The 25,823-nt window shown below is 41.3% G+C and overlaps 1 protein-coding gene across 1 annotated transcript in view; it reads left to right on the top strand.

The window, feature by feature from the left end:
• The window catches only part of RELN (reelin), a 292,640-nt gene that overhangs the window by 92,815 nt on the left and 174,002 nt on the right, over nucleotides 1–25,823 (top strand). The window contains exons 4-6 of the mRNA XM_053405719.1: nucleotides 17,044–17,114; nucleotides 23,841–23,873; nucleotides 25,529–25,607. Coding sequence (XP_053261694.1) covers nucleotides 17,044–17,114; nucleotides 23,841–23,873; nucleotides 25,529–25,607 — 183 coding nt within the window. The remainder of the gene's footprint in view (nucleotides 1–17,043; nucleotides 17,115–23,840; nucleotides 23,874–25,528; nucleotides 25,608–25,823) is intronic.

Here is a 25,823-nt window from a genome sequence, read left to right as displayed (position 1 = left end):
CTTTTCTTCCCACCGCCAGCCTTCAGAAGGCTGTTCTGAAGGCTGGCGGTGGGAAGAAAAGCCCTTCTCCCCCCACCGGACTTCAAAAGAGCTGCGGGAAGTCCGGCGGGGGTCCAAGGGATTCCCTCCCAGCCGCCCGCCTTTAAAAGCACTCCGGGGAAAGCAACAAAGCGCGCCACGCTTTGCTGCTTTCCCCGGAGTGCTTTTAAAGGCGGGCGGCGGTGAGGGAATCCCTTCTCCCCCCACCGGACTTCAAAAGAGCTGCGGGAAGTCCGGCGGGGGTCCAAGGGATTCCCTCCCAGCCCGCCCCACTCCGCTGAAGTTTAGAGGGAGCCTGTGGGGAAAAACTCAAAAAAAAAAATCGTTTTGCGAGAAAGGCCCATAGGAAAATTTGTCTTGCGAAGCGGCTAAAAAATCAGAAAACCCTTTCGTCTTGCGCGTTTTTCGTTTAGCGAGGCATTCGTCTTGCGGGGTACCACTGTACTGTATTTCCCCCCCTCCTGTGCTCATGAGCACTAAGTTGCCAGTCTTCTTGCATAAAATGCTGTCTGATACATTGAAACTAGTAAAAGTGATACCTAACTTTCCTGTGATTAGAAGTAGCCCTTCCCTTTTCCAACTCAACCATTTAGTTTGGGAAAAACTCCTTCCAACGCACCTGTCAGAAACTGATTCTATCAGTTTCCTTTTTCAGATTTTAAGAATTTGACAGAACTCATTCACCATGTAGCATGAATGCAGGAGCAAAGAGAAACACAAATCTTTTGTAGAGTTATATTTTAAGAATGCCTACGGCTATTTTGTGGACAAGCTGTGATGCAATTTTCCTTTCTGCTGGGTAGCTTTTCAGTTTATAGTGAGAAGCAATGGGTTTGCTCATTACATGGCTGCAATCCTGCAGGTGACTAGGCAGCTTAAATCCAGTTGCTCATAAAAGAGTTTATGTTTGTCTGGATTGTGATGGAATGTTTATTATGTAAGTTTGTGTTTAGAAACATTATTCACCGTTGGTGACCAATATAGGGCATAAGCCAGACACCATGAAGCCTAATTCTTTAGGGTTCTGTCAGGGAACTGCCATCGGAGCCTAGAGTGGAGGTAAGGCTCCCTAACGATGCAGGAGAAGGGACCAGCAGGGAGAGAGAGCAAGCTTCCTTTGAGGAAGGAAATAGGAGGGACACCAGGAAGCAAGGGGAGACTGCGGAGGGAGGGCTCCGAGACTCTTCCACAGAGAGCAGCGGGGAGAGCCCAGGACCTCCGTTGGGCACGCCCACTCTGCGCAGGAGACTTCCGCGCAGAGAGGCTAGGCGGAGACTTGGGGTGAAAGAATTTTTATGCTGGAAGAAGTTCAGAAAACGCCCACTGACGGATTCTGCCAGTGACTGACACAGCCATGGAGAAAGGGCTGTCCAGCCAGGGAAAGGTTTAGCCAGGCAACGTTGCCTAGAGCTGCAGCACCCTTTACGCACAAGCAACCCCCAATTCCCTTTACAGGTTCCTCCTTTAATCATACCTACATCTTGGACACATTTCTGCCCCCTCCCCCAATATTAAGTTTGCTGCTTGTGATTTGGTAGATCACTATTTTGCTTTGTGCCACTGATTTTACCAGATAATATACATCACAGCCCTTGCTCCTGATAAGGGTCACTGAATGAGGGTGCTTATCTACTTTGTGCTCACAGCAACCCCATGAGTGTGCAGTGATACCATTTTAGAGATGGGAGGGGAAAGAGCAAAAAGCAATGTTTTTCCAAGGGTAAGCAGCGAGTTTTATGGCTCGTGAATCTAAATATCAGAAGTGTAACATAAAGAAGAAAATTATTTATTTTAGGTAAAGACTCTCCTCCCTGGAAGAGAGGGGAGTAGTTGTGGGCGGGAGCCCGAGCTCCGCCCCTGGCCGGGGGCCTATGCTATCTACCGTGGGTTATTCCGTTAAAGGAATCTGGCGGTCGTGTATTCCGTCCCATGCCTGCTGGGCGGGAGGCCATGGCACGACCCTCGGTGACATCAGGGGTGAGCCTATAGTTGGATTAGCATCAACAGGCTCCACCTACTGTTGAATAAACCCACCTCCTATAGTCATCCAATGCCTAAGCCAATACCTTTTCACTGCTGTAATCAATAAAGTTGTGGCCTTTTCTTGCCCATTAACCTTATATCACGTGTCCTTGTGTGTTTATTTCACATAGCGGGGGTCAGGCCCTCGATCCACAAATCAAAGTCGAAAAACAACTAAAAAAAACTACCACCAAGAAACAAAAGTCAAAACTAAAACCTTAACATCAAATGAAGCAGTGTTACAATCTTAAATAATATATCTAAAAACATTTTAAAGCCATGCAGAATAAGAATGTTTTCACTACCGGCCTAAAGGCCATCAGAAATGGAGCTTCATCTCCTTTGGGAGGGGACTCCACAACTGGGAAGGGGGGCTTCTACTGGGGGGGGGGGCTGTCTTGTGTTCCAGCCAGCTGGCCTTGTTTTGCTGGTGAGATGTATCACAAGAGGGAAAAAGAAAAAAACTTATCAAAGTGCCAATAATAAGGATAGTCCTTGAAGGAATTCATTCTTTCTAAAACTTGTTGGACAATACCAACATTATGGGCACCTTGTCTCTTTGGTTTCTTCTTGCATTCAGTGCCTCTCCCCCACCCCGTTTTGCTTTTGGGACATATTACAGGGCTTCCAAAAATACCTATAGGCTCCAAGATTTCTTGAAAATGCCACATTCTAGCTTACTAAATACATAACAATTTAAGTATCTCTTTTGAATTTAAAATAGTTCACATATACCAGGCATGGCCAAACTTGGCCCTCCAGCTGTTTTGGGACTACAACTCCCATCATTCCTAGCTAACAGGACCAGTGGTCAGGGATGATGGGAACTGTAGTCCGAAAACAGCTGGAGGGCCAATGCCTGACATACACCATCTCAATAATCCTTACAACGCTTATAAAAGGTAGGTCAATTCTATTGTCCTCATATTGCAGTTGGGATAGCTGTGGCCAACAGCATACTGGATTGCCTAAGGTCACTAGGTGAAGAGATACAGCTTTAACCAGCAACGTTCTACCTCACAGATCACATGCTGTGATCACTATGCCAGTAAACAGTTCAGTATGCAAAATATATGTAGATATACAGTCGTACTTTGAATGGAATCTGTTTCAGAAGTCCATTTGACTTCTGAAAACATTCAAAAACCAAGGCGTGGCTTCCAATTGGCTGCAGGAGCTTCCTGTACTCAATCAGACGCTCAACTTCCAAAAAACATTCGCAAACTGGAATACTCACTTCCAGGTTTGCGGCATTTGGGAGCCAAAACATTCAAGTCGCAAGACGTTCCAGGACCAAGGTACAACTGTAGTTCATTACTATCAGCAAGGCAAACATATATTCTTTATTGGCCAAGTTGTCATTCTAAATGTTTGGGTTAGGTGTAAACTTCCTATCATTCTTAGAACAGGGATACAAGTTAGAGTTGGGCTGCAATCCTAAACTCACTGACTAGGGAGTAAACTCATTTAAACACAGTGGGACTTACTTCCAAGTAACCATGCATGCATACATGACATCATTCACTATCTCCTTTTATGAAAGCCATTCAACAACAAAATCAAGGTTTTAAATAGTAGTTACATATGTAATCAATATTCCATAGGTAACCCAAATATAAGCAACACAAGGTAGAGTATGGAATGTAAGAACATGATTTCTCTGCTGGAAAGGACTCAATTGTTGCTACTGTGTCAGTAGAGAAACAACAAAGGCTTGTTCTATTATTTATATGAATTGACTGATTTGGCAGATGCCACTGCAGTAAACCTTTTTTGATAATGCAGAGAGAAAGTGGGAAAAGAGGGCACTTGCTTTTCTTCAGAATCAAAGGCAACGGCAAGCATTTCAAAATGCTCAAGATGGTACATACAGAGAGGCAAGTGTTATGTATTGAAAAGGGCAGTAGAAATGCAATTTGAGTTGTGCATCCTAGGAAGTAGCAGTAGCGTTCCAGAACAAGTTTATTTTATGAATACAGTGCATGAAGGATTACTCTTGCAAGTATTTCAGGTTGCTTGAGAATTTCATTGCTCAACATTTTCAGATTTTCACACCTGAGCTGATGCTTCTAGAAGCGGATTTTTGAGCAAAATAAATGTACCCCTTCTGTGTATTATGCTGTAATCCCACGGTGTGCCTTTCAAGGTGAAGAGCAGAAAGGACTGGCTGCAATGTGAATTTAATGATACAGAACACTGACCAAGCCTGTTGGGCCTTGCTGTGATTTTCACTTTTGTGTATGAGAATGTGCCCTAGAATACACAGAACTTTTCCCTGCATCTGAACATTGCAGGGGGAAATTGGGGTGGCGTAAACAATGAAAAGTGGATTATAAAGAAAGTAAGTAAATAAAACTATAGTAGCCAGGCAGCTGACTTTTGGGGACCTTATCTGCTATTGCTGACCCCACCATGGAACTCCTGCTAAGTTTCCAGAGAGCTCCAACATTCCCATGATCACAAATTGAAAACCGCTGACCTGTGATATTTGGCTCTGAACAAAAAAGCTTTCTTCAGAAATCTTTAGAGTTGAAGAGACTCAAGATCCTTTGGCATCTTCAAAAGCAACAAGCCAATGCCTCCCTGGAGCACCAATTGCAGTTTGACTTGATTACCAGGTCAAGACATATTTCCCCCCAAGGCACCAGTCTAATTCCTATTAGCTGTGACTGACCTGGTCAGCTAAAGCTGACACTGAAATTAATAGGAGTGTGCTACTTTCAGTGTTAGACTTCATGCCAAATTATCCAATTTCATTCTCGTTGCCCTTGCTAAAAAGGAGGCCATCTCACGGAGATCGATAATGATTAAAAATTATAGTGTTGTTCCAAAGCCTAATTTGGGGGCCAAGGTGGAGAATGGCAAATGGAGCCTTGTCTGTATGTACAGTACCTATGTTTGTTTGTTTTTTAAAATCAGTTTTAAAATAATATAGCCACTAATCTTGGATATTTTACTTGAAACCTTATTGAGTGCTATTCTTAAATCCTTTGATGTATTTAGTTTCTTAGAAATCCTGAGTTTCCCATTTTAAGAAGATTTGATATATGACTTAAGTCCAAAATCCAGAAGGAGCAAAGAAATGAAATCCATGTATTCACATAGCCCCCCCCCCATAGTTTTCTGATTCCCATGATTTTCAGAACTCTCTTGAAATTGTTAGCACTAAAAACTTACTTTAGTTTCATCCACAAAACTTCATTCAGTTTTTTGGCCAAGCAATGACTAAGGCTAAGTACGCCAGCCAAATTCCCACATGGGTAATCCTATTGTGTATTTGTCTCTGCTGGTTCAGATGAAAGTAGTGTAATTGGTTTTTCAGGGTAAATTTATTAAGAGCCATAGGGAAAAAAATCATACATTTTAAAGTCCCACAAAACATAGGTAAAATGTAAAACCTATTCACCTTCATTGCCTTAACTAGCAAGCAACAGTTGTCATTGCCATATTATCATCTATTTATTTATTTCTAAATCCAAAAAGCATGTGGGAATATTGGTGGAGGAAGACTACTGCTTACTTCCTAATCAGAGCTGTCTTCCTTCCACAGCTCCTTCCAGAGCACCAGCCAGGTATTTTGCCAGCCATATCTGTATTTCATTCCAATATACAGGGAATATAATAGAATCACTGAGGCCTCCTAACCCAGGAAAATAACATTAATGACATTATAAGCATTCTTACTGTTTTAGCTCCCACACATACCTGGGCAGCTTTCCATGGTCTCAGCTGCGAAAAGTCATGGAGAATTTTGTATAAGTTGGAAAATCCATTACAGCTCGGACAAACATGCATCCTTAGCTATGGTATTAATCTTTAGATCCCACTCCAGATGGTTGGGTTGGATTTACTATGTAATAGCTCTTTGTTCTTCAAGACTGAAGCAATGTTTGTATATCTCTTCATCATACTGGCCTTGGGAACTCATATCCATGATATTTTAGGTGAGATTCTGTCGTTTGTTGTACACATAAATAAGGCAGATATAACTGTTTGCAAAACCTCCTGTAGCCATCTTTGGTTGTTCCTCCTTAATCCTTTGCAAGTGCCAATTATTGTCAGTAATTTTGCTGAAATGAAGAACCTTGGGGGGAGAATAATTCAATCACCTTTCATGCCCGGTTCGGTACAGCTAAGGGAATGGAGGAGGCAATATGATTTTTGAGGCACCTGTCCTGGCACACCTAGGAGACAAAAGAGCCATTGGCAGAGTTTAGAACAGCCTTAGGGCTGCTGCAAGTCATATTCGTTGCAACAAACCCTCAGAGACTGCTACATCACTAGTCAAAGATCAAGCAAAATACTTTGTGCTGCAACAAATGCTTTTTCTGCTGCTATACTCCCTCTCCCATGGATCAGGGAGGAGTGACAAAGATTAGCCAACAGCACTCAAGCAATTCCAGGCTGCAAATGAAACCCATGCCCTGATTATGTACTGCTTTCAGTTCAGTAACCAACATGCTACTTTGGCACAGGTCCAGGTCCAAATGACCTGGCAAAGGTATGAGAGGTCTCTCTGCAGTGCTTCTGGAGGTTTAATGCCAGAGAGCCTATAGTTTACTGTCTATAAGACACGGTGCATAGGCTTCAGAGCCTTGACTTTCCCCCAAATGCAAGTATTTTGTTTTTGTAAACATTCTTCCTTTAGAAATGTATATGCGTTAAAACCATCTTTTGTTCTTTTACCTTTCTTGTTTCTCCATCTCTCTTAACATGATATAAACGGTACATATTGCTGGGAAGAACCCGTACATTTGGAATAATGGCTTGGTTGAATGAAAAAATTAATTGATTAGCAGCTTGTGTGGCCTATTGTTGCTGCAGTTAATAATGTGGCAGTTATAGAGCGGGCCTAAGAGAAGGCTGGGAAGATTCAGATTAAAACCTCTGCTCAGCCATAAAGCTTATGCTAACCTTGAGCCAGTCAGTATTATTCATACTTCCTAACTCACAACACATTATGAGGTTAGGACATGGTTGGGAAGAGAAAAACATGAAGGCCCTCCTAAGCTGCTTGGAGAAAGGACAGGATAAAAATATAATAAATTTATTATTGTTAATTATAAGAAAGATACAAAAAAAATTAATAGACTGGCAGGAAAGGGATGTGCTAGGCACAGAAGAAGGCATAGCATCTCTGTCTCTCCCCTGCAGTACCTAAATGCATCTGACCTGCATGCAGTTCCTTGTCACCTATGGTTACGAAGCTAGTGATTAAATACAAGGCTGTACTAAATGCTTGCATGCACATTTATTCAGTTAATAAAATTTGAGGGCTGGATTCTAACAAAGGCTGCATTCCTAACTCACCTGGGTATAAGCGCCACTGAATTCAATATAACTTACTTCTGAGTAGACATAGGTGGAATCTACACACATATAAAAAACGGTGTGAAAATGCAAAAACCTTTTGAAAAATAGATTTAATTTGGCATTGCTCACTGTCACCATCTAGTGTCACATTTGTATATTGTACTTTACAGGACATTTAAAATGTTTTATTTGCAGCTGTATAGCTGAGTCAGTTAGGAATGTGCTGTAAGTTAGTCACATTGATATCAGGATGAAAAGTTAACCACAACTAAGTTAAGTCCCATTGATTTTAGCGGGAACTAGGTGCAACCAACTTAGTCTAGATGCAGCCCTGAGAATATTACCTTATGTTACTGTATGCCAAAAAGAAAAGACAAGGGTAGAGTGGGTATGAAGAGATGTCTCTTTTCATACTATTAGAACTCAGGCTCATTCAGTGAAATGGATCAGCTGCATCTTCAGGATGAACCAGAGGAGGTTATATTTCATGGTGTTCAGGGTTAACATGAAATTCACTGCCACCAGATGTGGCCATGCCTACTTAGGGTGGCTGAATAACAGTTTTTATAAAGCAAACCAAATGCTAGGTGCTGCATAGAGAGTAAGTGAAATTGTACTTTCTGTAGGCTTACAGACTATAAAGTAGGCCAACTGCAATAATGGGAAAGAGGGAACAAAGTGCTTGAAATGAAATTTATTCCAAGCCCAATGCATTTGGAACAAATCCTTATTTGGGGACACCTGGAGTTTTTCCTCTCTCTCAATGACCATGCTGTCTAAAAAGGGTAGACCGTGGGAAAGCAGAGGGTTGGGAAAGGAAGGAAAATAGGTCTAACAAAGGTTTTTAGCAGTGATAGCTAAGCGGCATTTGCTGACTTTGAACACTTCTCCCCTTGAATACCAGATGTTAGGGAGGGCTGTTACCTTCATGCATGAGGTTTAGGCTTCCCAGAGGCAACCTGGTTGCCCACTGGTATATACAGCATACGGAAGTAGATGGGCCCTTGGTGACTGTCTGATCTAAAAAGGCCCTTCTGATGTTCTTATAAAAATAGTTTCACGCCAGAGCTTTAATGCTAAACAAATGTCTTCCGCAGCCCAGGTGAAAGCAGAAACCATTATCAGCCACATTTCCCAGCTTAAAATACAGGGCTGGGGTGAGGTGAGGTGAGTAAATATTTAGCAATGAACATCATAATTTAATACTACTTTGCATGTATTTAATGTATTTTACCCAGGAATTCTTAAGAACCTATAGCCCACCATAACACAAATTATTTAAGCACTTTGTCAGCTGCTTAGAAAACAACAACACCCCAGTCTAGTTTTCCTGTTTGCCTTGAACAGCAGCTTGATTTGCAAGTGAACCATTTCACAGCATGGACATTTCACCTGCTAATTGCTTTAGCTCAAACTGCAGTTTTATCTGCAGCTACAGGGATAACTTCAAATGCTACCCAAAGCAGTAGAATGCAGTGTCAGATATCAAATATGTTATTTGATATCTTTTGTTGCAGCAACTCCACTTTATCCAACAGTTTGCAAAACTGTTCCATGGGACTCTTTGCAGGCAGAATGGAAAAGAAAATCTTTCCCAACCAATTCCACCCCCCCCAAAAAAAATTAATTACGAATTTAGATGTCTCTGGTTATTCCAGATAGATAGCATGTGCTGCTGCTTCTCCTCCATATATTTTATCTAGAGAAAAGATATATCTAGGATAGCAGCAGGAAGGTTAAAGGACAATTCATTCCCACAGTATGTATTAATGGCTGCCAGTTTGGACTGCTTTAAAAGAGGATTATAAATTCATAGAATATAAGGCTGTCAATGGATACTGGGCACAATGGATATTTTCTACCTCCAGTATTGAAGGCAGCACACCTCTGTATATCAGTTGCCGGGAATCACAATTGGGAAGAGTGCAGTTGTACTCAGGCCCTGCTTATGGACTTCCCAGGGGCATCTGGTCGGCCACTGTAAGAGCAGGATCCTGGACTAGATGGGCCTTTGCTCTGTTCTTGTAAGATTCTTCTTATGTCCCTTAAGCACACAATCTCTTAATGAATTGCCGAGTAAGTCTGCATAACATGTGTAATAGATGAACAACTTCCTTTCTGCTGCAGGAAAATACGGCTATCAACACTGCAATCCTGTTTAAGTATTTGGGAATAAACCCAATTGAAATGCATACATGATCACATTGTAAGCCATGTTGTTGTTGTTTAGTCGTTTAGTCGTGTCCGACTTTTCGTGACCAGAGCACGCCAGGCACTCCTGTCTTCCACTGCCTCCCGCAGTTTGGTCAAACTCATGTTGGTAGCTTCAAGAACACTGTCAAACCATCTCGTCCTCTGTCGTCCCCTTCTCCTTGTGCCCTCAATCTTTCCCAACGTCACGGTCTTTTCCAGCAAGTCTTCTGTTCTCATGAGGTGGCCAAAGTATTGGAGCCTCAACTTCACAATCTGTCCTTCCAGTGAGCACTCAGGGCTGATTTCCTTAAGAATGAATATGTTTGATCTTCTTGCAGTCCATGGGACTCTCAAGAGTCTCCTCCAGCACCATAATTCAAAAGCATCAATTCTTTGGCAATCAGCCTTCTTTATGGATTGTAAGCCATACCACCAATCAATAAATCTCCTTTATTGGCATAGAAAGAGTGTCTCATGTACATGGGTCAGAACACAACACAGGTAAATAACATGCATTAGAGAGAGTCAGGATAAATTTTGAAGCCCTGAAGAACTAAATAAAGATGTGAAAAAGAGATAATCTGCCTCACTTGAGCCCATTAAGTTCCCTTTCTTTTTATAGACGCACTTAAAAGTTATCTTCTGATTCAACAAAATTTAAATAAAATATGAAATATATACCTCTTTGTGCTGTACTCCTGTTAACAGCTGGCATTGAAATTTCCTGGCATGTAGTCTTTTGTCTGGAATTCACAATAGCTTGTCCTTTTCATGACTATTGGGATTTGTCAAGCATATGTTCTTCCGTTTAGAGAATCCACCTAACGTATGTACTCATTACCACGACAGGAGTCCTCTCCTAAAGACATAATGCTAATAAAAAGTCTCCCCAGTTATACATAAACCAAAAACAGTGGGCAATATAAAGCCAGCTGTGAGCTATGCAGTGGATGTTGCTGGAGCCTTATAGATGTGAAAACTTCTTTCCTAGTTAGGACTCAATTATGCATACATAATTTTGTTTGTATACCACCTTTCCATAGTTCAAACTTTGCCCAAGGCAGCTTACAACATTAAAAATAATAATCACGTAAGTACAAACAGTAGTCATAAACAATAGAACATCAAAAGTACACAACCAAATCAAACAATTTCCATGTTAATTGTAATAAGATATAAAGATGCAAAAGAGTCAAGCAGTCTTTTCAGCAGCCTCAGCTTTTGCAGCTGGAATCAAATAGGGCCTTACCCCCGCCCAAGCCAGGTAGGAAAAGGCCTACAAGGCAAGGAGTAGTTCTTCCAGGACTCACAGCCAAGGCAGTAAAGCTCAGCCAGTAAAACAAAGTCTCTCTGAAACCATTGGTATAAGTTGCTGACAGCTTCTAGGAGTGACAGGTGAGAGCTGAGTGCAGGGTGGGAACCACAGGTGGAGAAAGTACCCCAGAAGGAGCACAACCTGTTGTCCACCAGAGGTAGTACGCCTCCCCTTACACCCTTGTATGCCTCCTTCCAGCAACTCCTGCAGCCAAGCTGGTGCCAAATGTCTTGCTCTGCTTTCCTTTGGACCACATCAGTGAGTCTTGTCCTCTGGGCAGCCCAGGAGCTCCAGACACGCTGCCCAGGTTTGTACCCCAGGGATGTCACTTCAGTGCTGCTAATGCGGTGATTTGACTCCACTGGCACTCCTCTCTTGAGGAAGACGGATGCCAAGACAATCCCATATTAATAAAAGGGGGGAGATTTAACCAGTGATAGAGTATGAGGGATGGATAGGAAGGTTTCTTGATGATATCATGCAGCACCAGTCATTTAGCCCTGGACATAGCTGTCTTCTGCAAAACTTTCTGTTGCTGTTGGTGGTGATGTCTTACACATCTTGAACCTGGAGATTAATAGGTACATTTGGAATGAACTCTCAAAGAGCACTTGCATGTGAGCTGTAATCATGCAAAATGTTATGTGAGCATAACACTTAAAAAGCTTTTTCAATTTTGTTGGAATGAACCTATGTCTTTTTAAGCGAAAGGGTCATATGTTCTGTTTTCACATGCCAACACATGTCTTTATCTTCATTTGTACTTCCTATGCACCAATATTCCTGTGATAGTGAATATTGATGGGGAAAAATGTCACAGTGAGATGCTGAGCTGCTTTCATCACACCACAAGGTGTACATCTGAAGAAGAAAAGAAAAGAAAGTTGCACTTTTCTTCCACTCAAAGGAGTGAAAACAGTATTTTAAATAGTAACAAAGACTACTTCTGGTGAAGGGTAATTTTTAGAATATTGTTATTTGCATTTTTTTGAAATTGGTATTAATTCTAGTAATCAAATACAGTTGGCTAATGTTTTCTTTTTGATGCTCAGATGCTGTGACTAATCCTTCTAATAATGACATGAAAGAACATAATGTGCTGGTAATGAAATCAGTGTGCTTTTTAAGTTAGATAGTGTGCACATCAGCAACCATGCAATGTTTCTGCCAGTATGGATAAACCGAGCAGTTGCTCATAATCTTCCTCTTGTATTGCTTCTGTAGTGGAAAACTGCATTTTTATTACATTGTATAGTATTATCTCAATCTGCAAATGGCTTTGGAACGCAAATCTCAAATCCCACAGCTTATTGGGGTACATTTACAGAACTCAGGTATAAAATTTTCAGTCAAAGTAATTGTGGATCAGAGAAAGATTAGACCAAAGACCTTTGGGGAAAATTACTGATAAAGATCTACCTGAACATAAGAGTAGAATGGTAGCAGATGATGGAATGGAGAATTTCTGGAGGAGTGAAACAGACAAACAATGGAGTTGTGCTGCTGGAGAAGTGGAATGAAACCACAGACAGAGACATTAAAAACCTCTTGAGATGGCAGCGGCAGAGCTGAGAGAGAGAGGATCCTGTGTACAAGTTGAATTCAGAGGAAAAAGTCTTCAATCCTCTGTCAATTCTTCTGGAAAAAGGGTGGAAGAAGCGTGGAAGGAATTTTCTAAATTATTATGATGGAAAATCATGGCCAACAGGAAATGGGATGGGAAGTTATGGAACTGGGTTTGAATGAATAACACCTAGCGATAATAACAATTGAAGGGCCCCTTTGGACTTTTTGTATGGAAAGGAAAATGAATGAACTTGAGGTGCCTGGGGTTGAAGACTGGGAAAAGACCACCTAGCAGATTGAAGAATAGCTGAATGTTACCTTGGAGTACAGCTGGATACCATTCTGGAGTGAACACTCTGATGATAATGATATAATTGATAGATGGAGAATCAGAAGTCCTCTTTAATTTTCTCTCTCTCCTCTCTCTTTTTATTTCTTGTGATTTTATTTCTTGTGTTTTCTTTTTCTCTTTTCTCTACTTTTGCTTGTGTTTGGCTTTGTTTTTTGAGGTCATCTGCTCTGGGTTAAAGGGACGCAGGTGGTGCTGTGGGTTAAACCACAGAGCGTAGGACTTGCCGATCAGAAGGTCGGCGGTTCAAATCTCCGCGATGGGGTGAGCTCCCGTTGCTCGGTCCCTGATCCTGCCAACCTAGCAGTTCGAAAGCATGAAGTGCAAGTAGATAAATAGGTACCGCTCCAGCGAGAAGGTAAACGGCGTTTCTGTGAGCTGCTCTGGTTCACCAGAAGCAGCTTAGTCATGCTGGCCACATGACCTGGAAGCTGTACATCGGCCAATAAAGCGAGATGAGCGCCGCAACCCCAGAGTTGTCCGCGACTGGACCTAATGGTCCTTTTATTCTGCGTCAATGAGGGTACACATGGGAAGGTGATAGATGGGAGGTGAAAGACCCTGTGTGAGAAACAGGGAAGGAAAGACTTTCCATGATGGGAGACTGGGAAAATAAAGGAAAACTGATGAGAGCTGGGAGGGTCCATTTCCTTTAATGTGAGACAAGGGTTAAGATCTTTTTTGTTGATTTCTTTTTTTATTTAATCTATTTTTTATTGTATCATATGCTGAAAAGTTTCAATAAACAAAAATATAAGACTTTGAGGGGTTGTTGTTTTTTAAACAGTTTTACCGAAGAGAAATTGTTGGTGAAAAGGGGGGAAATGATATAAAGTAAGAATTCCTGGATGCCAATAATTCTAATTTTATACCTTTTTTTTCAATGCCACCAACATATAGTAGCAGAGAATGGTTATCCCACAGAAATAGCAGAGATGGGTGCAACACAGCAGCTAATAACAAAAAGCTAGCACAACAAAACCATTCCTAACTCCCTCCTTGCTGTACTCAAACCTTATTTTAAACTGCCACTTCCCCCTCCCCTCAGTTACTCAAACCTCTGTCAATGTTTTAAACAGCCACTTTTCTCCTCTCAGTATTTTTGCATCCCTGCTCAAACCTCTGTTGTTGTTTAAAACAGCCATTTCCTCTCATGATCCTCCACCCCAGCTTTACTTAAACTTCTGCTATTGTTTAAAAGAGCCATTGCACCCTTTTAGTGTCCCTCCCTTCTCACTGTACTCAAACATCTCCTTCTTGCATTCCTCAGCTGCCTCATGTTTTTAAAGATAAAATATGCAGAGCCCTCAAATATTCCATTGTGTGAAGGTACTTTACTCAAATCTTCTGTTGTTTAAAACCATCATTTTCCTCGCAATTCTTTCCATTCCTACTTTACTCAAACTTCTGCCATTGTTTTACACCACCACTTTCCTCCTTTCAGGGCCCTGCTGTTGTGCAACCGGCCTTCTCCTTTGCTCTCCTACCCAACCCTGATTTTATGCAAATCCACGATTGTGTTGCAGCACTACAAATCCTTCAATGAGGGCTGCACAATGACAGCCTTATATTTTTATGTATATAGGAAGAAATGTAGCCAAATCTCTGTTTCCCACATGGTTGCTCCTGGAACATCTTATAACCAAATAATCCCAAATGTTTTTTGTTTGTTTTTACCATGTCTTCCGATAGCTGAATGATCACTAATGAAGTTGTTTTCCTTTTTTTGCACATGAATGCACATTCCATTTTGTGTCACTGGGAGTTAGCTACGTGAATCAAAGGAGAATTAGACCTCTGACGATTAAGCACTCAATTATGACAGCATTGTGGCATCTGGAGGTGTACTTTGTACCTCCTGCATTTCAAAGAAGCAAAAGACTAGTTGTGCTGATTTACATTCATAATCCTCTTCAAAGACTCCTTTCAGCTAATTGGGGAAACAAATATTCTTTTCCACTTTCCTTTGGAAGGGGCTGTAGCTCTGTGGTAGATCACATGGCTTGCAGGCAAAAGGTCCCAACATCTCCAAGCGCTATCAAAACAGGGCTAAATCAAGGGTCAGGAACCTGTGAACCTCTAGATGTTGTTGGACTTCAACTCCCCTCAGCCCCAGCAAGCATGGCCAATGGTCAAAGATGATGTCGGAAGGACCACAATTTCCCCATCCCTGTGCTAGATGGACCAATAGTTTGACTCAGTGTCAAGCTGCTTCCTAAGCCCATTTCCATGAATTAACACCCTAATTTCTCAGGCCAGTGTGCACTGTACACCTATGCAGGTACCCAAGCCCAATACTATGGCACAATTCAAGAGATGACTGCCATACTGGAAACCAGGAATGGGCAAACTTTTTCAGCCCAAGGGCCATTTTCCCTCTTGGGAAGCCTTCCAGGGGCCACATGCTGGGGTGGGGGGCAGAGCCAGAGATAAAAGTAGGCGGAGCTGTAAATGTTAATTTTATCTTTGTACAGTAGCTTCTCCACACTTCTCTCTATTCTTCATCAAGGCAAGCAAAAGGTATTATCAAATTAGTCAGGCAAAAAATATACTCCAGGATGCTCAAATCAGTGAGGAGTATGGTCTGGGTGGTGGTGTGGGGAGAGTCCTGGTGGCCAGGTAGAGAGGCTTAGAGAGGCATTTGGCCCAGGTTCACTACTCCAGTGGAAGCAGTATGGAAATCCAGGTTTGTGCTTCTCATGTACTAATTTGTTTCTCCACAACCACAGGGAATCCTGAGTCACAGCCTTGATTTGTACAGGGATGCCGTGCTTTACCCCAAGTTGGTGGTAGCAAGCGGTATAAAATCAGCTTACACCATCTGTTGCCAGCTATTATTCTTCCTCCCAGGCCACCCAGCAGACAGGCTAGGCATTTCCATGATTAGCAATCAGGCTGTGCCAGTGATATCAGTGTGTCCCTGGCCAGAGGAAGCCAAATTAATGTAAACTGAAATCAAGATGACCAAAGCCTGTTTTCAACCTGTTTCTGTGTGTGTTTACCGTCTCTGCCCTGCCCTTCTCTTTACCCTCTGTTGCAGGCACAACCAGCATGGAAGTTTTATAACAGTGTCTAAGGTGCTACATTCATTAAATGAAAAGAATGAACGAAGAATGGAAAATTGAAATCACATGATAATTTGAATGTGAAAAACATAGTTGTGCTGATTTGCAGCCCACTAACCAAGCAGAATATATTTTCCCTTCACCCCACTCACATGCAGTTTTCATACACTGATCATCTTCTTTTTTATATTCAGTGACAGATGTCCATCTTAAGATGGTGTGTCAGGTTTTAAACAGCGTTCGAAACTCCCATTCTTCTAGGCACATTTTGCGACAGGGAATTTCATTAGCGCAAGCAGTTTCTGAGCTCTGGGCACAGTACTGCACCTAAGATTTCAAATTAAAACTGCAGAGTAGAAGGAAAGGAGGAGCTTTTTCTGCCTCCCCACTTCCAGCTACCCTCTGAAGACTGAAGAAGAGACCCTCTTAAGAATATTGGGTGGGGAAGAACTAGACCATGTGAAAAATGAACATAATATTTTAGCTACAGTTCATTCATTTTCAGCTTTCTATTCTTGTTATAAAAAAGCGCGCCTAGACATTCCATTGTTGCGCCCATAACCTAGGTTTAAGGTGCCATTTAGCTCCTAGCTTTCATATCTCACTTTCTAACACTGCTTTTAAATATTGATATTAGCTGAATAGTCAGTTTCTTTTATTTCTAGGAATATGTTCATTTTAAGAATTCATGTTCATTTAGCTAGAACATGCATTAAGTAGCTTTTTGATCAGTGAAAAAAACACTGATGGCATATTCAAATGACTACCTGTGCTGCGGTCTCTCCTTAAATACAGCGGTACCTTGGTTCTCGAACTTAATCCGTTCCGGGAGTCCTTTCAAAAACCAAGGCATTGCTTCCAATTGGCTGCAGGAGCTTCCTGCACTCAAATCAGACTTCTGGCTTCCAAAAAACATTTGCAAACTGGAACACTTACTTCTGGGTTTGCGGCACTGAGGAGCCAATTTGTTCGATAACTAAGCTGTTCGGGAACCAAGGTACCACTGTCATTGCTTTCAAGTGGCTGCCGATGTGTGGAGAGGTATTTGTCTGAAATGTGTATAGTGATGTGTATCTTACCATGCTCTTGGCAAACCCATATTTTCTGTAACCTAAATCAACTATTTTGTACCACAACTGAGCTTTCTACATTATTTAAGTTTTTTCTCTTTATATTTCCAGGGCAACAGCTACCCACAGGGGCCAAGTAATATTCAAGGATGCCTTAGCCCAACAGTTGTGTGAACAAGGAGGTAAGAGTTATTTTCATTTAAAATCTTACTCTTCCATATTCATTTGTAGTTGTAGACATTATTAGTACTTGAGGAGACGCATAGCTGATTGATAGACATAAAAGATGCAAAATTATTAAGGATGTGATTGTGTTGTTCTTCCATACCGAAGGATCAGTTTCAGGCTTTGTTCCCATATGCTTGGCAAAACGCAAGCTGTTTGTTATTGAGCTTCTTGGTGGAAAAGACCTGCCATGACCTCCCCACTCTACTCAAGAGTCCATCTAGCATGAAGATGAGCAGATGCAAAGGACTTGTGATTTGCATAATTGTGTGGAAGAGAGAATTTCAACAGATGCAGATTTTCTCACACCTGCATGACAAGCTCCCTTAAGGCCCCATCTGCACTATATATTAAGGGCAGTATCCCCACTTTAAACAGTCCTGGCTTCCCCCAAATGATTCTGGAAGTGTAGTTTGTTGAGAGTTGCTAGTAAGCTCTCACAATTCTGGGTTCCCTGGGAAGAGGGATTGATACTTGAAATGACTAGATTAACTGTCCTATCTAGAACTCCATTCAAACAAGTTCTGTTCTGCCTCCGAGGTATCTGGGATGCATTCTAAATAGCTGCATTGAACCACAAAGTATCAAGTCCAATTTAGGCTGTAATCCTATACCTATGAGAAGGCCCCATGAACTCATTGAGACTTCCTTCTGAGTAGAGGTGTACAGGGAGTCAATCTTGGTTTTTTCCATTTAAATTTAGTTTGTAGATTTGGAACAAGTGAAAGGTATGTGGCAGCCTCAGGGACATTTCAAACACCACAAATGCTTTATGATTTCTACCTTTCTCTTGGCATTGTTCAAAATTAGACACTGAGATATATCATTGCATGTTTCTTGGCATTTTCCATCAATCGATATAATCTTAAAAGGTTGTAAATTCTGCACTTCCATAAAATTCCTGCTCTTTGTATATTGCATAAAGTCTACATTTTTTTATTAACCCAAATAAGAATCTTCTATTCTGTTAAGAGTAAACAAAAGCAAAGGGATGTGTGCCACTCAGCGTGGCAATCCTCATGTATTTACAATCAGGATTGTGTGCAGGTTTAAAGGGGAAGGGGAAGACAGTTTATTTCAGAGCTAGGAGAACAACAAATGACTCAAGGCGGGGTATGTGGGGTGTGACCAAAAGGTACCCCTGATGCTGTTGTGGCCGCTGCCTATCTTTTTAAAGCCAGTTTCTTTTAGGGCAGGAAGCAAGCTGTGGAGATGCTTAAAAGGGGGGGGGGGAAGAACTGGTCAACAACTTTTGCACAGGGCACCACATGGGAAGAAGAATCTGTTGGTTCTTTTCCAAGGAGAACCAAGGGGCAAAGAGAGGAGAGGAGCCCTGCTTGTGGGCAGGAGGAGGAATTGAGGGTTTCATTTGTGGAGAAAGCAGAGCCTCGCTGATTCTCCAGAGCCTAGAAAACATAGCAGACAAGGCTGCGGCAAAGGTTGCCAACAAGCCAGGGGAAAAAGCAGCTTGACCTGCTCTTGCACAGATGGTTTAATATGCAGAAATCAACATAATAGTGCTCATTTGATTATCTAATTAATCGTTTTGATGAAATGTTAGCACTGATTTCTTTTCCCAATAGACCGAGTTTCAGAAAAGGTTCGCTTGTCACACCATTGTTATGGTTGCTCACCCCAATTGCATTCCTCCATTCACTTTTTATAAAAATTGCATCTCATTCTACTCCTTATTCTCCAGGAAGACGCTTTAACTCCTTCCAGATACTGGAGTAGTTGATATTCCTCTATGGACCAACTTTATATCCCTATTCCCAATTGCTATGAAATGGAATACAACCAAAGTAGAACCACTTATTCAACAAATATCAGAGCCACCCAAAATGTTTCCTAAGTCCACGGGAACGAATAGACTCCCGCAAACCATTTGCTCTAAGTTTTAAAAGCTCCACTTAAAACACTCCGTTTCCAAAAGAGGTCACTAGATGGCCTATGAATTGTCACAGCAGCAGAAGTCAATTTAAAATTCAGCTGATAAAGTTCACTACAAGAGTGGTTAACTCATTACATAGTTCATAGATCCTGTTGTCACTGTTGCTTTAATTATTTGTTGCATTTGTTCATCACTTTTATCTATGTATTTTCTAATAAAAGCAACTTGCAAATATTTAAAATACCAAATGGCTTTGTCAAAGGGCAAATGGGCAAATTTAGCAGGGGATCAAATACTTTCCCCCCTCACTGTGCTCTCACTGCTCCTGGGTGCACTTCATTTGAGAGCTTGCTGTTAACTGAAGCACAGCTATGGTAAGGTTATCAGATCTTTTTCTATGAATCCGGGGACACTTGTTTGTGATGTACATGTGAATGCTGATAAAGCTGTAAATCTGGGGAGTGTCCCTGGGAAACAGGGACACCTGGTAACCTCCCCCTATGGGAAAATATCAAAGAGAGACAAAGAGAATGGCTCTTTCTCTTTTTTGCCTTTCTGAAGCAGGTTCTTCAGAGGCAGAAGACCTTCATGAAGCCCCAGTTTAAAGCAACTCCAAATTAGTTTACAACCATGATCCAAAGAACTACTCCAAGTGAACCCAAGATCTTAATACTATGCATATTCCTTATTGGGCGGGGAGAGGATTCTGTAATATTTTGCTAAATATTCCAAAAGTGTATGCAAAGGAAACATGAACAGAGGGAAGCATTGCTAAGCATAATTATATCTCTTCCTCTTTAATAAGCATTGATTTGTGCTATTTAGATTTAAATTTGAGCACTGAGCAAACCAAACATGCCTCCCTGGGTGGGCTTTCTTGCCTTTTTAAAGCTGGAAAAATGGAAGAGATGATGAAGAAAGGTAATCAGTGACCCGGAGTGTAAAGAAATACATGTGGTGAGTTCCAAAGCCCCATGCACAGAGGCTTCCCATTCTTAGGTATGAAAGAGAATTATCCGCCTGCTCTGTGGGATATGGGAAGCGCTCAATGTGCACAGTGAGTGCTTCTTCTCATAGGCAAGAGAGGGAAAGTGCCCCTGCAGGCAATCATTCCAAGTCACTTGTTGACTTGCATGCGGAAACTTTGCAGCCTGAGTTATGAATTCATACCACCAGAACAGCTGCTCTGATTGTTGCCTCATTCGATTGCCAGGAGTAAGTCGCCAGCTCCTCTTTCTCATTCCATTCTCTGTTCCGTCCTTCTCTTCTTGATATATTTTAGGTTGCTGATAGGCACATCACTGTGTATACAAGGACACAAATCATGCAACTAAAAACATGTATCAATAAACGTAACTTGTTTCTAAATTACATACGGTGTCTACACCATTCTCCAATATTCCTTTTAAGCAATCTTTTAAGAGCCATTGATTTCAGCAGAACACACTTCCAAGTCTCATATGCTTGACAATGGAAACTTGCTTCAGAATTCATAGGAGAATTCCCATGAAAGAAAATTTGATTCTTAGCCCACAAGATCCTCCTACAAGTCACCCAATTCTCCCTTTTGGGTCGAGAGCTGAAGACTCAACCTGGGCAGTGAGCTGCACCCAGGGAAAGACCTAGTGAGGATGCAGCAGATCTGTCTCCAGCCCAGTAGGCTACTGCAGGAGGAAAAGGAAGGATATAGAGCTTCAAAAGATTGCCAGGGTGTGGAGAAAGAAGAGGGAAACCAGTAAGGGAAGACAGACATCAGGGGAGCAGGTGGCTGCAGTTTGCCTTTTCTCTTCGCGAGTATCCAGCTGCCATTACCTCACCTTCTCCAGCAAGAGATCATAACTGAGCTCTACTGGCTACCTCTGCCTGAACAGGCTAGTGAGGAGGACTGCCTTTCAAATTAGCCATCTTGCTTCCTGGTGGGTGCTGACAATTGTGCTGAATATCATGGGGAGAGATGAAGACAAGTCTCCAAAAAGAGGATGAAACCCTTAAGAACATTAGGAGAACCTCACTAGATCAGATGAAAGCGCTGTCTATTCCAGCACTGTGTTCTCACAGGGCCAACCGGATTTCTGTGGGAAGCCCACAAGCAAGTACTGTGATAAGAACCTGTTTGCTCATGTGTGCCTCACCGTCACTTCCTGGAGGAGCTGTTCCCTTGGGAAATTCTGCACCCTCACCTTGGCTACAGAGGGCAAGGTTGCAGATTTGATCTTCTGCACTGCAGAGGGTTGGACTAGATGATCCTCAGGCTCCCTTCCGGCGCTACGATTCTATCATTCTATATATTCCTAAAATAAAAGTATAGGGCACAATCCAACTAAAGTTAAGGACTTTTTATCTCTGTTGATTTTAAGGAGTGTTAAACATCTCTCTAACTGAACTCTCTGATTTTACTTGTAAGCCACTTGGAGAGGTGTCTGGGTTGTTGTTTTTAAATCAAGTGGCTTATAAATCTTCTAATTAAACAAATGGGTTTGAAAATGCCTCAACTTTGGCTAAATTGTAGCTCATAATAATAATTTTGGGTTGGTAAGATTCTAAACTTGAAAATACTTTGAAAAGTGCTACACTCTATTTTATATGATGCTCCAGGTGTTTGACATTTTTGGACCTTAATTACAATATCTGAAGGTCAAAACTTCACCCTAGTGCAATAAAATATAAATTGTAATAAAGAAATTATTCCGGGGGATATAAAAGTATGTTCATCACTCGTTTAATGGTGACTTCACAGTTCCTCTATAATTTCTCAGATGAAGGATTAGAATTTAAAATTAGCTTAAAGGTACTTGAGGCAAAGAATCCCTAAGCTTTTTCAGACACTCTAGAAATTTGGGAAATGAAATGCCCTTAACATTAATTTTTTATGGGTGAGAAGTTAAGAACTGTCTTTTGTTAGGCATTTAATACTTGCTTAACCTTACAAATAATTTTTTTCAAAACCAAAAGGTAAGTAACTCATGCATGCTGAATTATTTCCCCACTCCTTATAAAATACATTTCTTGTTCCTATGAATCCTAATAAAAATGTGTGCAAAATTATTGCCAACAGAACAAAAAACAGTGCAGGGCAATCAATACATTTCTGTGCTAAATGCTGACAGGTATAAGGCTGCGTGTGCCTAACTTCACATATTATTACTGGATGGCTCAAATAAAAGTTTTGGGGCTAGTTCACAAATGCAGCTGAGTGTATTTATTAAAACTTTAACAAACTATTTTTCAGGGCAGTTGCCCCCACAAGGCAGTGTACAAAGTGATGTCAAAATAAGCATAACAAATATACAAATTGCCAAGTTAAAATCCACATTACAACCCCTTAAAATAAGCAGCAAAACATCATCAGGACATATTGGTCAATAAAAGGCAGCTGGAAATAAACACACCTGAAAGAAATCATTAGGAACAAGGCCACATGTAGTGGTTTGGGGGTGTATAGACCTTGTTGCTAGTACCCATCAACCTAGCAATCCGCATTGATGAACCAGAGAGCAATATCTGTGCGGTTATGGTCTACTGGAGACCCAGGTTCAAACTCCAACTGAGCTATGAAGCTCACTAGATGAACTTGGACTAGTCATTACTACTTCCCAGGGCTGCTCTGAGATAAAATGGATATGAGGAAAAACATATACTCCCCCCACCCCTTAGAAAAAAATGTGTGTTCTCCTTGAAGAAAAGGTACCCTAATATAAATAAATATCACTTGATGTTGCAGTCATTCTACAATACACATGCATGTGCAAAAGCCAAATTTCTGTCCATCAGCCTAAAAATATTGGATTACAAAACTTGAGAAATATTATTATTATTAATTAACAATTGACATATTTATAACTGGCCACAGGAAATAAGTATCATGGGAGTGAATATGTACAAATGAAGCTTTATGCACATGTGGACAGGAGCCAATTCTGTTGTTGGCATCCGTCTCTCTCAGGAGACAAAGGAATGGTGCACCTTTGAGGCTGAAGTCAAACTGTTGGAGAGCTACAGGGACTGAGATTTGTGGTGGCTTTTAGTGCCTGGAGACAGACAGTCAGGTCATATATCCACAGCAGTGACCAGAGAAGAAAAGACCGCTGGGAAGAGAAAATAAATGCCATGGTGCATCTGCAGCAGCACAACCGGACGCCTTCATCTGCCCCAGCTGCAACAAAACATGTCTCTCCTGTATCGGTCACTACAGCCAGGCAACACATGTGATCAGCCTCCTCCATTTGAGGCCAGTAGAAAAAAGACCAGTCATAGAACCAAGAAATTGCACAAAACAAATGAAATACCGTGAAAATCCCTGAAACGCGAAGTTTTAGCTATTATCTATTTTAATATTATCTATTTAATATTATCTTGTGGAAATAAACTAAATAATAAAAATCAAAAAGTTTAAGGAAAAAATTAGAAAAACCTAAAATTGAACAAAGCCTTAACGGGATGCCGGCTACAAACTTCTTTTCACTGAACTATTCAGTTTCCTCAGAAGGAAATAGAAAAATCATAAACCTTAAATGACCAAAATTCAAAAAAAGGGGGTGGAACTCCCAAAGTATTTGAGGAGCTATGTCATATTTAATGTGGCTTTTATTTCCTTTAATATTGTTGTCCTTCATACCAAAAGTTTGTTACTTGAAGACCACTTTGCGAAAAACGAAAACAAGATGGCAATGTGATGTTTGTTTAGCATGTGAGAAGAGCAAGATACATATGATATGCAGCATTATAACATTTATATCATTTTAATCTTCTGCCTTATTGAAATAGAATGGTGTTTTCTTCTTTCCTCTTGCAGCTCCAACAGAAGCTCCCTTGTATCCCCTTTTAGGTATGTCAGTAGACTTACTATTACTTTTTCCGGTTGCCGTGTTATGTTATTGTATTTGGATTTTTGCTTTGCTATAATGCAAAGCAATCATGAAACTGCAGCTTTGGAAGAGTTCGGATATAAATCAGACTTGAATGAGAAATGAATATACTTAGTTCTACTCTGCCCTCCCATTGCCATTTGCTTATTAGATTTCAAATTGTTGCATCCTAAATATATAATATCTCAAATCTCTTGTCCTCAGGTGCACAGAACAAGCTCTGAGAAAGCAGCAACGGAGATGTTACTGTATTTCTAGATTAATCCCAGATTAGACTGAAAATCATAACTGAATCTTTTCCAGCTCATTTTGGATCCCCTAAATGCTTAGTAAAATAGCTGACAGATGAACCTAACAGATGTCTCTCTGTCTCTTATAAATATGTTTGAGCTCATTTGTTTATTACATTAGCCTTTTGCAGACATTAGTATTCTATCTCTGGCGGGGTGGTGGGTATGTTTGTGTCAGTTGGCTCCACCCCCGAGCATGTCAGATGTTCTCATATTAGATGTCAGATCTGCATAGGGTCTGGGCATGTGGGCCTAAAATATGTGCTCTGCATGCTTCATTTTTGCAGCGTGGAGACTGCAAGATATACACATTGGGTCTGACTCCTATATGAACACTGACACCCAAGGCAAGGATGTTGGATAAACAATGCATCAGTGCCAGCAGGGACAATCATAATCCCCTCTCCCTTTTAGATAATATATAGATTTCATTGACCACTATAGATGTTAATATATATGAAGAGTCCATGAGTATTAGAAACCTAAAACAGGATTCAAGCATTTGATAAATTCCTTCACCAGTAGTTCAAAACTTGAGAAATTAGCGGTTGGACCAGTGTTTCCCAAACTTGGGTCCCCAGCTGTTTTTGAACTACAGTTCGCATCATCCCTGACCTCTGACCCTGCTAGCTAGGGATGTGGTCCAGAAATAGCTGGAGACCCAAGTTTGGGAAATACTGCATTGGACACTGGCTCACAAAGTAGGAGGGAGATGAGTGGAGAACATGAGAGTGAAACCACTACTAGCTAACTGGTCCTGAATTGTTTTTTAAAACAAGTGGAGGCCTTTGACATTATTTATATCAGGCACAGGCAAACTTGGCCCTCCACATGTTTTGGGACTACAACTCCCATCATCCCTAACTAACAGGGCCAGTGGTCAGGGATGATGGGAACTGTAGTGCCAAGACATCTGGAGAGCCGAGTTTGCCTATGCCTGATTTATATTCTGTGGGATATGTATTCCACATGTGACAGAAGTAGGAGAAGTAGGAACATAGGAAACTGCCTTAGACCAAGTCATGTGGTTGGTCATGCTAGCTCAGCATATGTACAATGATTGGCCATTGCTCTCCAGGGTTTCAGACAGAAGTCTTTCCTAGGTCTACCTGGAGCTGCCAAGGACTGAATCTTAGACCTTTTGCATGAAAATTGCGATCCCTACCACTGTGCAAGAAGATCCAAAAAAATTAAAGCGAAAGCAGGACATTTAGGGTATCCTTCAACCAAATTCTATTTTCAGAAAGACGAACGAGAAAGAGATTTCATTTGTTCATTTGATTTTCAAACTATGCTGGGAATTCTTTTTTGTGTTTCATTTTCAGCTGAAATGCACAGCGAAAGCATAATATTACGAGATGACTTTGATTCTTATCAGCTACAAGGACTGAATCCTGCTATGTGGTAAGTTTTGCTTCATTTTTACATTTTTCTTGAAGAGCCGCGTATAGTATCATCTTTCCCCCACCCTATTTTTATTGTGACAACAGCCAACCCCCTTCCCCCAACCCTCAAGTAAAGAAGAGGCACACTCAGGCCATGGATTTGATTAATTGTATTTCTGAGCTGCTTTCCATTCAAGGGGACGCGGGTGGCGCTGTGGGTAAAACCTCAGCACCT

Source organism: Podarcis raffonei, chromosome 10 (genome assembly GCF_027172205.1).
Source record: "Podarcis raffonei isolate rPodRaf1 chromosome 10, rPodRaf1.pri, whole genome shotgun sequence".
In the NCBI taxonomy this organism is placed as follows: domain Eukaryota; kingdom Metazoa; phylum Chordata; class Lepidosauria; order Squamata; family Lacertidae; genus Podarcis; species Podarcis raffonei.
Note: the sequence above shows the minus strand (reverse complement) of the source record. Positions and strands in the feature narration are given on the sequence as shown.